Source organism: Somniosus microcephalus, chromosome 21, assembly GCF_052327205.1.
Source record: "Somniosus microcephalus isolate GS21.2 chromosome 21, FLI_Smic_1.0, whole genome shotgun sequence".
In the NCBI taxonomy this organism is placed as follows: domain Eukaryota; kingdom Metazoa; phylum Chordata; class Chondrichthyes; order Squaliformes; family Somniosidae; genus Somniosus; species Somniosus microcephalus.
In genome coordinates this window covers 41,689,055-41,701,680 of record NC_141007.1, presented here as the reverse complement: position 1 = coordinate 41,701,680, position 12,626 = coordinate 41,689,055, and the positions used below count along the sequence as shown (strand labels likewise).

Sequence of the window (12,626 nt, the reverse complement as noted above, 5' to 3'; positions counted from 1 at the left end):
AAGTGCTAACGCATTGACAATAAATTTTGAAATGGAAACTGTTGGTGAATTTTGCACTAATTGTAATTTATTGTAAAACGCTGAAAGATCAGCTTCCACTTGTCATCCTGAAACTTGATTATTGGTACAGATAAAGTCATCAGTTAGGAAAGATTTGAATACAACTCTTGCCTTCATTAGGCTGTCTTTTGGCATTTGAGAAAAAAAAACAGGCAACTTTTTTTTTACACATTTTTAACCATAATGAGGGAAATGTTTTTTTACACTGTTTTACATAACAGTAGAACATACAGCGCTCGGTTCGAGATACATGCGTTTCACGTCGCAGAGCAATCTGCTTTAGCTGGGTGTCTGGTTCGTTCTCGACAGGGAACCAAGCAGCAAGGCCCTTAATGAATTGGTAAGAAATGGCCCTGGTTTTCTTGCTGTGCTGTAAGCGTCTAATTTGTCGCTCAGACACATCAGCAGATTCTCCACCCTCATCAGCAAAAGGTGATCATCAGAATAAAATATCAGTGTTGGATGAGTTGCTTTTCAATCCCAAAAATAACTGAAACATGGGCCTCGATTTTTAACTGCCAGGTGGGGGGATGGAATTAAAATAACAGGAGTCAGTTAGCCCCCACCTTCTCACCGTGTCCCCATATTAGGCTGCTCTTCTGAGCTGGCGAACAGGACTCCCGCAGGAAGGAAGTGGTGTCCTGTTTTAAATATGCAGCTCTGCACGATCAACCAGAGGTGGGGGGTGGGGGGGGTGACTGGGTGGGGGAGCGGCTCTGTCAGCTTCCCCCATCAAGCAAAACCTGCCAGGAGCCTGGTCCTGGTCCAGAAGAGGCTCAGCAAGTAAGTTTTTAATATTTATTTTTCAGGTATCTTGTGGGCCAGGAGGGGCAGGAAGGCCCCTCCAGGTCTCACAGTGGGGCCCTGGGCCTTCCTTAAACCGGGCCTCGATCGCGGCCCCAACCTCTCAGCCCCCCTCCCCCCTCCTCCAGATCATGGCCCCAACCTCTCAGCCTCCCGATCGCAGCCCTGAGCTATAAAAGTCCACTAACTGCCGGTTACCGCCCCCACTGTCCCTGGCTGTGGCCTCCTGCTGCTTGTTTGTGCCCCCGCCCACTGGCTATACTATCATAGAAACATAGAAGATAGGAGCAGGAGTAGGCCATTCGGCCCCTCGAGCCTGCTCCGCCATTCAATGTGATCATGGCTGATCATCCAAATTCAGTACCCGGTCCCTGCTTTCTCCCCATATCCCTTGATCCCCTTAGCCTTAAGAAATATATCTAACTCCTCCTTGAATATATTTGATGAATTGGCCTCCACTGCCTTCTGTGGTAGAGAATTCCACAGGTTCACCACTCTCTGGGTGAAGAAATTCCTCCTCATCGCAGTCCTAAATGGCTTACCCCTTATCCTCAGACTGTGACCCCTGGTTCTGGACTCCCCTGCCATCGGGAACAGCCTTCCTGCATCTAGTCTGTCTAGTCCTGTCAGAATTTTATAAGTTTCAATGAGATCACCTCTCATTCTTCTAAACTGTAGCACGGTGGCATAGTGGTTAGCACTGTTGCCTCACAGCGCCAGGGACCCGGGTTCGAATCCGGCCTTGGGCGACTGTCTGTGTGGAGTTTGCACATTCTCCCCGTGTTTGCGTGGGTTTCCTCCGGGTGCTCCGGTTTCCTCCCACAGTCCAAAGATGTGCGGGTTAGGTTGATTGGCTATGATAAATTGACCCTTAGTGTTAGGGGGATTAAATACGTGGGGTTACGGGGATAGGGTGGGATATGTGTTGGTGTAGGGGTTACGGGGATCGGGTGGGATATGTGTCGGTGCAGGCTCGATGGGCCGAAATGGCCTCTATCTGCACTGTGGGGTTTCTGTGATGTCTGTGATGTGAATATAAGCCTAATCGACCCAATCTCTCCTCATACGTCATTCCTGCCAGGTATCAGTCTGGTGAATCTTCGCTGCACTCCCTCCATGGCAAGAACATCCTTCCTCAGATAAGGCGACCAAAACTGCACACAATACTCAAGGTGTGGTCTCACCAAGGCCCTGTACAACTGCAGCAAGACATCCTTGCCCCTGTACTCCAATCCTCTCGCTATGAAGGCCAACATACCATTTGCCGCCTTAACCGCCTGCTGCACCTGCATGCTTACCTTCAGCGACTGGTGTACAAGGACACCCAGGTCTCGTTGCACTTCCCCTTCTCCCAATCTATTGCCATTCAGATAATCTACCTTCCTGTTTTTGCCACCAAAGTGGATAACCTCGCATTTATCCACATTATACTGCATCTGCCATGCATCTGCCCAATCGCCCAACCTGTCCATTGATTTGGCCTGCTGTTGGGCGGGAGACTGCAGCATTTTTTTAAAATGAGGCCCCGCCGTCGAGATCGGCAGGGCTTCTATGTACCCCGGCCTTGCCGGGTTCTTCAACCGATTATAGCCTCCCCCACTCCCTCCCCGTTATTATCAGGGCCATAGATTTTGTTAGAGCTGGTCTGATCGTGAGTTATTTTGAGAGTGATTAGCTCAATACGTCTCTGAATATAATTTAATGAATATTCTGGTAGATGTAGTATTTTTTATCACAGTCATGCACGATGGCAACTGAATGGAACATCAACCGTGGCCTATAATGATCAAGTTGGTGTAACTGGATTGGGGAGGTCATGTTGTAAAACTGAAATGTAAATTTTGTTGATACTTATGAATAATTTAATTTCTCACATCTACAGCAGCTAACGGATTTTTAGTTTTTGGCAGGGTGTTGTCCCAAGTAATTTGGAAAAGTAGCAACAACAAATTGTTGACCTGATGATGGCATGCAGTTCAGCTAATCATTCAGTTCAAACAGAATACTATAATCATCAGTTTTGTAATTCCCAAAGTTGGCTTGTGTGGTGGCCGGTGTGAAATATTTTAATGACTATAGAGGTCTATTATAATCTAACAACAGTGTAGATTTTATAGTTATTTGTTTTCATGCAGGATCCACGAGCTCATCGGTCTCTGATCATTGGCTTAACCGGCTTACTGGAGACAACAAACGAGGGAGCTTGGTATCCCGAGCATCCACAAATTGCACGTCCCTCCCTTCATCTCCGGACTCTCCTGTCTTCCCTGATGATCCGATAAGGGATAAAAATGGTACGGCTTGTTCAAAAAGATTGACCTTTGGTCATTACTGGTGCCATGTCGGCTAGAGTTCTTAGACACTCAACACGAGTAAATGTATGTTCCGGTTAACTTGAAATGTTCTGATACCAACTGCGTAAATGAAGAGCTTAGTCCCTGACTGGTTCTGGTTTCCGTGGCTACACATTGTTACAATCGCCAAGGTCTGTGAATGTTAACTCAAGATCATTATTGTCAATCTGTTCTATCTTTTTTCTAAAAAGCCTTGAGAAACTGCTTCAACGTCTTAATTACAGCGCATTATTAATTTTCACTCTGCAAATGTAACGGAGGAGGAGCCGAGAAGCAAGAAGAGAAAATTAAGTGGGGCAAGCATTGTCTAAAAGTGTAACACCCCCATTTATGAAACTTAACACACATTGGACCTGTTTGCATTAGAAAATTAAATTTATTGCAAAAGACAATTTGGAATATAGGGGCAGTCCCTCTCAGCTCTTTTATATTACTGAGCACTCGGTAACTGGCGCACTTTCTGGTGTGTGAAATCTGAAACATGTTCTATTGAAATGTAGACTCAAACTGAGCGTGCATGAGATTTTCACTTGTGGAATTTTTTTCAAAGTTTTGGTTCCCTCAAAAAGGCACAACAGAATTGCAGTTTCAGCCAAAAGCAATGAGCAAACATTCCATTCCGAAAGGGTTTCACCACCTCTTACAACAAGGGCACCAAGTTATTTATGCTGTAGGTTTGTCGCCCATCTGTAATCCTGTGACTATAATGGGACAAATGAAAGTTGATGGATACACTCATTCCACTAAAAGATAGAACAAATCGCTGAAGCGTACTGATTTACACCTTACACATGCAAATTATGCCGGCTCAAAAATTAACTGTCTTCATGAATTCAAAAGCTATGGCTGGGAACTTCCCAACCAGCCTTGGCATGAATTGTAGTTTAATCCTGGGCATTAGCAGTAAAGCAACAGGTTTGTAATTTGCCCCTGTGTTTGAGTCTAGGCACTAAGGAGCCACCAGCCGGTCTCGAGGAAGGAGATGGCCAGTTGATGAGATGCTTCTTTGCCAATGTCATTGACCCTCTACTCATAGCTCCAACATGAAAAGGGACACTATCAGGGAGGTGGTCAGTGGGAAAGTCATCTCATCACTGCCACATGCATTCATAATCACAGCCTGTGTCATGTTCTCAGAAAGGACACCAGTTATGCTCACAGAAGACTTTAAAAAAAAAAAAAAAAAAATGAGAAAAAGGCCCATAAATTATGCAGTGTGGAATACTACTATGCAAATATTTAATGTGTTCGTCTGAAGTTCCCCTCTCCACTATTTTAGCAAAGTCAGGGGGAAGGCTCCTCACCCCCACTCAACATGACTGAATTGATAGCTCAATAATGTGGTGGTTTTGCAAACATGAACTCATGACCCACTATTCCGCCTTTGCACATTGGTGCTCCCGATTTCAGTACTGTCCTCCTTAATATTAATGTGATTTTTCCATAGCCATACACTTTGTGTTGGTAACGAAATATAAAATTCAAGTGCTAGATTTTGATATTCAATTGCAGAAAGAAAATTATTAAAATGCTGTAGAAAGCCCTGTAACTGATGGTCTGTTCATCTTCATAGGTGGTTTTGAAATACGACCATTTGTGCGTGGTATTCAAGGAAGAAGTATTAGTATGAAGGGATCAGCTGCACCAGCTGTGCCTAAAGATACGGCTGTAAAGAACGCAACACTACGTTGGTCACTGGGAACCAAGGACAGACCAAAATCAATACCTGGTGCCCTGGTTGAATATTTGGAATCTGGTCGCAGGCCCCGGTGCACAAAAGAGTCCATTGTGCCAATAATGACGGGCACCGCAGACCCAGACTCTCTGCCGCCAACGGATAGACCAAAGCAACCTAATTCAGATTGTCATGTTGACTGTACAAAGCAGGCAGGAAAAGGATCGACTGTAGACCAAAGCATAACTTCCACTGGAAACAGGACCGGAGATGCACCCGCTGAGAGAATGCATGATTCTTCAAACAGCCTTCGTAGCAGCCATAACAAAGAGAATTCTACAGATGAAAAGACAAATACACTGAAGAGAAATGGCAAACAAAGAGGCACTGGTACCTTGCAGAGAAAATCATCTAAAATGGCAGCTGACAAATCGGAAGGGGTGAAAGGTGCATCACTGGTCAAAACAGAAGAACCCTTGCAACCAAAAGATGACAGAACAAGTAAGAGCATCAGTGGACATTGTATTGGCTCTGTGAACAGCTTGGCTCTAAGTGACACCTTGAAGAGAAGAAAAGGACACCATGGTGGCAAGAAGCTTGAAAAGTCTCTCTCCTTGAGGAGTACGGATCTTGAACCAATGTCATCACCAAGTCTTCGAGAAGCTGATAAAGGTAGCAAAGCAGAGGAAACAAAGCTAAATGAGAGAAAGTTTTCATTTCTGAAAACAAACTTTTTAAAGAAGGATTCTAAAAGGCAAAGTGAATTGGACAAATGTCGGACTCCTGAAATTGTCAGTGTATCATCGAGGGTCTCTCTCTCCAGTGGAGCTTTGAATGGTAAGCACAGGGTGGACCCTGTAAGTGAAAGCAGGGCAAAACTAGGAGTGAATGGAACCAAAAACTCTGCCAAATACAGGGAGGAATTAAATAACGGCAGAATAAGCATATCAGGAGAAGAAATTAGACGATCACAGAGCTCATCCAACATAGTGATCAAGGATGACTTGACTTTGAAGAGATCAACTTCACTTCAGAAGAATGGGCCAATCTATCAACAGGCCAGAAACCTAAATGTAGAAAGATATGGTACATTGCAGAGGATGCGATACAGCACTTCCTCTCTGGGAAGAAAAAAACCTGTGCCTGAATCAAGTTTTTAAAGGTATTACAACAGTAGAGAGATTCGACACAATGAAGTAATTGTAGTTTTATAATTAGCTGCACTATTTTTTTCTGTTACTTGTTTTGCATTCTTCAATTACTCGCCAATATTTGTAAATAATGTTTGAAATTTTACAGATATCTAAGGACAAACATCAGATATATAGATTTGCTAACTTTGTGTATTATAAGAGCTCATACCTTTCCCTTTAAAATAATTGGCTCATTTTAATCGGTATGCAATAAGATTTTAACGTTAAAAGCCTATATCCGTCTCATATCAACGAATTTTAATCACTGCTTTGTTATAAAAGAATACTTTTGTAAAAAAAAAATGAAATTTGTATTGTAGATAAGTTTTAACGGTGTAACCAAAAATGTTAATATTTACAGGAAACACTTTACAGTCTCTTTTTGCTGTCTAAAAATTGAATGTCAGCTGTTAACATCTATTCTGTATTAAATTATCATTTATGTAAGGGAATATGGCACAAGCTTTCATATTGATTAAAAACACTTTCAGAGTAAGTTACAATTATTGTAAAATGCCTGTTTTGTTCAGGAAATGGAGCTAACGAGCTGAATTGTTCAGGGTAACACCACTTTTTTGTTCTCCCCAGTTTAGCTCCCCTCTTTCCTTGAAGCAAGTGGCTAATGTTGGGGCACAGTTCCATGAAGCTGGCTTGTCCTCTAGTACCTTGTCAAAGTGGTCATTCTTCTTGTGCGAGTCTGAACAAGCTATTCAATTTTAGCGACATCACAATGAAATTTGATCTTGTCCTCACCCAATGCCTGTCGTGCACCTGCAACTTCCAACAGGGGTCAGTAGCTAGGAGTGAGGAGCAGGGAATTCTGATTGAGACAAAGTCCAGTTAAACCAGCACTGCTGCTCCCCAGCAACAACTGGGGATTCAGCCTGGAACCTCCCTGGTTCCATGTTGGACATTGCACATACCAGCTGAACCATCAGGGAGCACCCAGTTACCAACTTCAATTGGAAAGGGATCTAAATGTGATTTAGATATTGGTATTGAACCAAGTTGTCTGCATTTGGAGGAATCCCCTTGCTTGTAATACTGCATTTTGTCATTCAGAGCGACTGGTGGCATGAATAACATTCATGCATCCTTCAGTGGCCCTTTGTGATTTGAAATATAAAAGTGTGGTCAAAGTTGACCAGTTCATGTCAATGACACAACCATGTTAATCTTTACAGTTCTGCCACTAAATGAGCTAAAAAATGCATTTGGAGCCATTAGCACTGTTTGCACCTCTACAACAGATAGTGGGACAACGAAGGCATAAAAAATAAAGCTCCAAAAGTTTGAATAATTATGAAGAATAGAATACAGTATGCCAGTTAGAAATTAAGGGGTAGATTTTCCCGAACCTGTCGGGAAGAAGGCGGGACTTCCCCTCTCGGGTTTTTGACCCGCCTACTTCGACGTCCGGCCGATCCGCGCGATTTTCCCTTGATTGACCTTGTTGAGCCCGCCCAGCGGGCTCAGCAGGCCAATTAAGGGCCACCCGGCAACAGGTGACGTCACAGACTGCAATTTCATCTGTCGAGAGTTCTTGACAGATGGAATATCAGTGTCTCACAGCTGTTTGAAGCTGTGAAACACTGACACTTGAGTTCTGACATGAGTCCTTCTACGCAGACTCAGTTAGAACTCTCACCGGCACTCAAAGCTGAAGGCTGTCACTTTTGACAGATCGCAGCCGTTCAGCTTTAAGTGCCGGGTGAGTGATGCAGCTCCCGACGGCTACAGTAGGAAAGGCTGTGAAGGTAAGTACAGGTAAGTAAAAGTTCTTTACACACTTTAGACACACCAAACACACTTACCTTTACACTCATGCACCCATCACTCACCTGAGCGCCGACATCGCAACCCCTCCAACTCCCTCAACCCGACGACCCGCCGCTCCAACCTGGCGTGGTTTGGAGCCGTCGGGGTAACCCACACGAAACCCCTCAAAATAGGGATTAGGCTAAAAACTGCCTGTTAACTACCTGTTAACAGGCAGTTAATTGGCACTAATCCCTTCCTGCCTGGCTTCAGCGGGTCCCAATGCGGGGCGGGTACCCGCCGCCCCTGAAACTTATGTGGGGCGGGATGGTATCGGGACCCCCAAATTCGGGATCCCGCCCCCCCCCCGCCCCCACACGCCTGAAACCCCGCCTGATGGCTCCCCGAAGATCTAGCCCTAAGTAAAAGTAAACTTAAAATAGTAAAAGGACAAATGGAGGCCTTTCGGCCCATCGTACCTGTGCCAGCTCTTTGAACGAGCTATCCAATTAGTCCCACTCCCGTTCTTTTCCCATAGCCCTGAAAATGTTTCCTTTTCAAGTATATATCCAGTTCCCTTTTGAAAGTTATTGTTGAACTTGCATCCACTGCCCTTTCAGGCAGTGCATTACAGATCATCACAACTCGCTGCGTAGAGAAATTTCTCCTCCTCTCCCCTCTGGTTCATGGTAGTTTAGCCTGGAAAGATAGGATGGGTTAGCGTGATGCTTTTCTGCCTGTCGGGCAAGTTAGGAGCGTACAGTGGGAAGCCCGTACTATTTCCCGTACAAAAGCTCATTGTTAGCTCTCAGGCCTATTGTGACACCTCACTCACCTCATGCATTAGGTTAACTTTTGGGGCATAGGGATGGCTCGCGAAAGCAGCATTTTATGGCAGGCACAAATAAAGAATGGTGAGCGATAGCATGAATTGTTATGCTCGGTGGCAGCTAAAGTGGGATAAATATCACCCGAGGCCAAAACAAGCTGTTCAAAGTTTAATTAAAATAAGTTACCATCTGAGGACAACAGGAAAAAATGAGGATAAGAGCTCAGACGGTGGACACTGAGAATTAACATTGGATTGGCTGGCAGTAGAGAGTCAGGCCAAGCAGAAGAACAATGCAAAAGAAATTAAATGTTATAGGTACAATAAGATGGGACACAAAACAGAATTGCTGGTCTGAAAGAGAGTCTAAGACACAATCAGGAGGGAGGCCAGGTGCTACAGTGAAAGCTGCTGGATGTGTATTCGCCCTAATTCAGGGGACTGCTGCCATGTGGCATGAGTGTAATGGCCTCCAACGCAAGCAATGTATCCCCATACTGAAGCTCAATCAAAGTAGCCAATAGAAGACTTGCAGGATACAGCACATGGCCTCATACTGACACATCCATGTCTGATGCAGAACATCTTTTTTTATTTTCATTCTCGGGATGTGGGTGGCGCTGACGAGGCCTGCATTTATTGCCCTTGGAAAGTTTGCAACAACCGAGTGGCTTGCTAGGCCACTTCAAAGGGCTGTTCAGAATCAACCGCATTGGTGTGGGACTGGAGTGACATATAGGCCAGGCTGGGTAAGGACGACAGGTTTCTTTCCCCAGAGAACATTAGTGAGCCGAGTCGGTTGGGTTTTTATGACAATGCAACAGCTCCGGGATCACTTTCACTGATGCCAGCTTTTTATTTCTAGAATTTTTTTTTAATTGATTTCAAATTTTCAGACTGCCATGGTGGGATTTGAACTCTCAGGGCAGGATTTTCATTGGGCCTTGGAGGCGTGTGGGGGGTTAAAATCTCAAAATTGGGGGGCACGAACCCATCCCGCCCCCAACCTGCCTCCATGCCAGTTTCAAAGGAGGCGGATACCTGACCTGTGCTGGGACCCACCTCCCCGAGGCAGGAAGGGGATTAGTGCCAATTAACTGCCAGTTAACAGGCAGTTTTTAGCCTAATCCCTATTTTTATTGCTGAAGTGTGGGATTCCCAACGGCTCCAAACCATGCCAAGTTAGCGAGGCGGACCGTCGGGCTGAAGGGCTTGGAGGGGTCGAGATGTCCGGTGTTCAGGTGAGTGATGGGTGCATGAGTGCAAAGGTAAGTGTGTTTGGTGTGTGTAAAGTGTTTAAAGAAGTTTTACTTACCTTTACAGCCTTCCTTCAGGTCTCGGGAGTCCCTCATCTCACCGGCACAGAAAGCAGAATGGCCACGAGCTGTCAAAAGTTGCAGCATTCACCTTTCTGTTCTGGAGAGATCTCTAAATCAGCCTGAGAGGAAGGAATTAACTTGGAGCACAGATTGTCAGTATTTGACAGCTTCAAAGAACTGTCAAACGCTGATATTTCATCACTGGGCGGGCTCAACAAGGTCAATCAAGTGAAAATCGCATGGGTTGGCTACAACTCGATGGAGGCGGGACTACAACCCCAAAAGTTGTAGTTCCGCCTCCATCACGCCTCCAGTATCAATATCCAGTCCTCAATCTCAGCATTATTAGCCCAGGCCTCTGAATTACTAGTCCAGTAACATAACCACTGCGCTATCGTTCCGTATATAAAGGTCAGGATCGCCTGTGTTCATGGTCTTGTGAGGCTATTAGATAGACCCATGGTCCAAGTGTGTGTAGAGTATTCAACCTTGTGGATCAGTGCAATGGCAGCAAGCGTTCCAGTATCCGTACTGGTTGATATTTTGTTGGGTAACAAGTAAAATTATGAAGTTCTAACCAATTCAATTAATAGGAGAAAACTATGGCTGAAAGAAAGAGCCAATCTTCTGCAAAATCATTGCAGTTGCCTACAGCAGATGTTGACAGTGTTATGCAGCAGCGGAGACTTCACAATCCAGTCATTTTAAGAGAGATTCAATTTTAAAGGATGTGTGAGCCGGCCTATGGAAGATGCCTATGCAGTGAGCACAAGTAAAGAGTCTTGGGAGAAGTCTGAATTGTAGCTTTAGTGACGATCGCATTTTCAAATATACGGTTCTCATCAAACCGAATGAGTAAATTCTTTTCATCACTCTCAGTTCCCTTCAGAAGTACATCTGCTGCGAACTGTACTTTTGTCTGTAGACACTTGATCTGTCAATACCTGTCAAAAGGCTTTGTTAGATTTTTGACATGTGCAGAATGACTTCAATCTGCTGTTCAGATGTTTTCAGCTTTGGCCCAGGGGACACACTTGACTCAGAAGCAGCAAACAATCTTGGGCAATTAAAATTTTTGCCTCCAGCTATACTGGCTTTTTACACCTTTTGCATGTTCTCCTGTCAAGAAGGAGGCTGCCTGTTGGTACTTGAGTCTAATGTTTTTACACTGCTCGCAACCAGTATCCAGAATTGGGAGCACCCAGGTCAGCATGGGTTAGACTGAGTATAAAGCAACTGGATATGGTAGTCTAGTAGTCATGGTACTGGTCTAGTAACCCAGAGGTTCTGTGGTCAGATCCCACCATGACATGTTATGAAAGTGAATTTGATAAATCTGGCAATTTGTGGGCAGTACCAGAAAATTACCATGAAAGCTGAACTGTTCGAATCATAGAATGGTTACAGCACAGAAGGTGGCCATAGAATGGTTACAGCACGGAAGGTGGCCATAGAATGGTTACAGCACGGAAGGTGGCCATAGAATGGTTACAGCACGGAAGGTGGCCATAGAATGGTTACAGCACGGAAGGTGGCCATAGAATGGTTACAGCACGGCAGGTGGCCATAGAATGGTTACAGCACGGAAGGTGGCCATAGAATGGTTACAGCACGGAAGGTGGCCATAGAATGGTTACAGCACGGAAGGTGGCCATAGAATGGTTACAGCACGGAAGGTGGCCATAGAATGGTTACAGCACGGAAGGTGGCCATAGAATGGTTACAGCACGGAAGGTGGCCATAGAATGGTTACAGCACGGAAGGTGGCCATTCAGCCCGTCGAGATCGTGCCGGCTCTGCCAGAGCACTTCAGCTAGTCCCACTCCCCCACCCTTTCCCCGTAGCCCTGCAAATTTCTTTCCTTCAGATACTTATCTAACTCCCTTTTGAAAGGCGTGATTGAATCTGCCTCCAGCAGGCAGTGCATTCCAGATCCTAACCACTCGCTGCGTAAAAAAGCTTTTTCTTAGGTCGCCTTTGTTTTTTTTGCCAATCACCTTAACTCTGTCTCCTCTGGTTCTTGACCCTTCTGCCAATGGGAACAGTTTCTCTCTATCTCCTCTGTCCAGACTCCTCATGATTTTGAACACCTCGATCAAATCTCCTCTCACTCTTCCCTGCTCCAAGGAGAACAACCTCAGCTTCTCCAGTCTATCCACGTAACTGAAGTCTCTCATTCCTGGAATTATTCTCGTAAATCTTTTCTGCACCTTCTCTAAGGTCTTCGCATCCTTCCTAAAGTGTGGTGCCCAGAATTGGACACAGTCTAAATTTCAGCCTATTGTTCCATTACTGTTTTGCCTGACAATCTTTGATTCCAGTTTATCCGGGCCAGATCCGTTCTCATCCCACTGAAATTGGCCAACCCCCCCCAGTTAAACATTTTTACGCTAGATTGCTCCCTGTCCTTTTCCATAGCTAATCTAAACCTTATGATGCTATGATCACTGTTCCCTAAATGTTCACCTACTGACACTTGCTCCACTTGACCTACCTCATTCCCCAGAACCAGATCCAGCAATATCTCCTCCCTCATTAGGCCAGAAGCATACTGATCAAGAATGTTCTCCTGAACACACTTCAGAAATTCTTCCCCTTCTCTGCCCTTAACACTATTACAATCCCAGTCTATAT

General features: G+C 44.9%; 1 protein-coding gene across 1 annotated transcript in view; it reads left to right on the top strand.

Annotated features, from left to right (window-relative positions):
- Window positions 1-6,589, top strand: part of LOC147102736 (ubiquitin carboxyl-terminal hydrolase 43-like) — a 432,453-nt gene extending 425,864 nt beyond the window's left edge. The window contains exons 15-16 of the mRNA XM_085963486.1: window positions 3,000-3,158; window positions 4,792-6,589. Coding sequence (XP_085819612.1) covers window positions 3,000-3,158; window positions 4,792-6,053 — 1,421 coding nt within the window. The 3' untranslated portion in view covers window positions 6,054-6,589. The remainder of the gene's footprint in view (window positions 1-2,999; window positions 3,159-4,791) is intronic.
- Window positions 6,590-12,626: the final 6,037 nt, after the last annotated feature.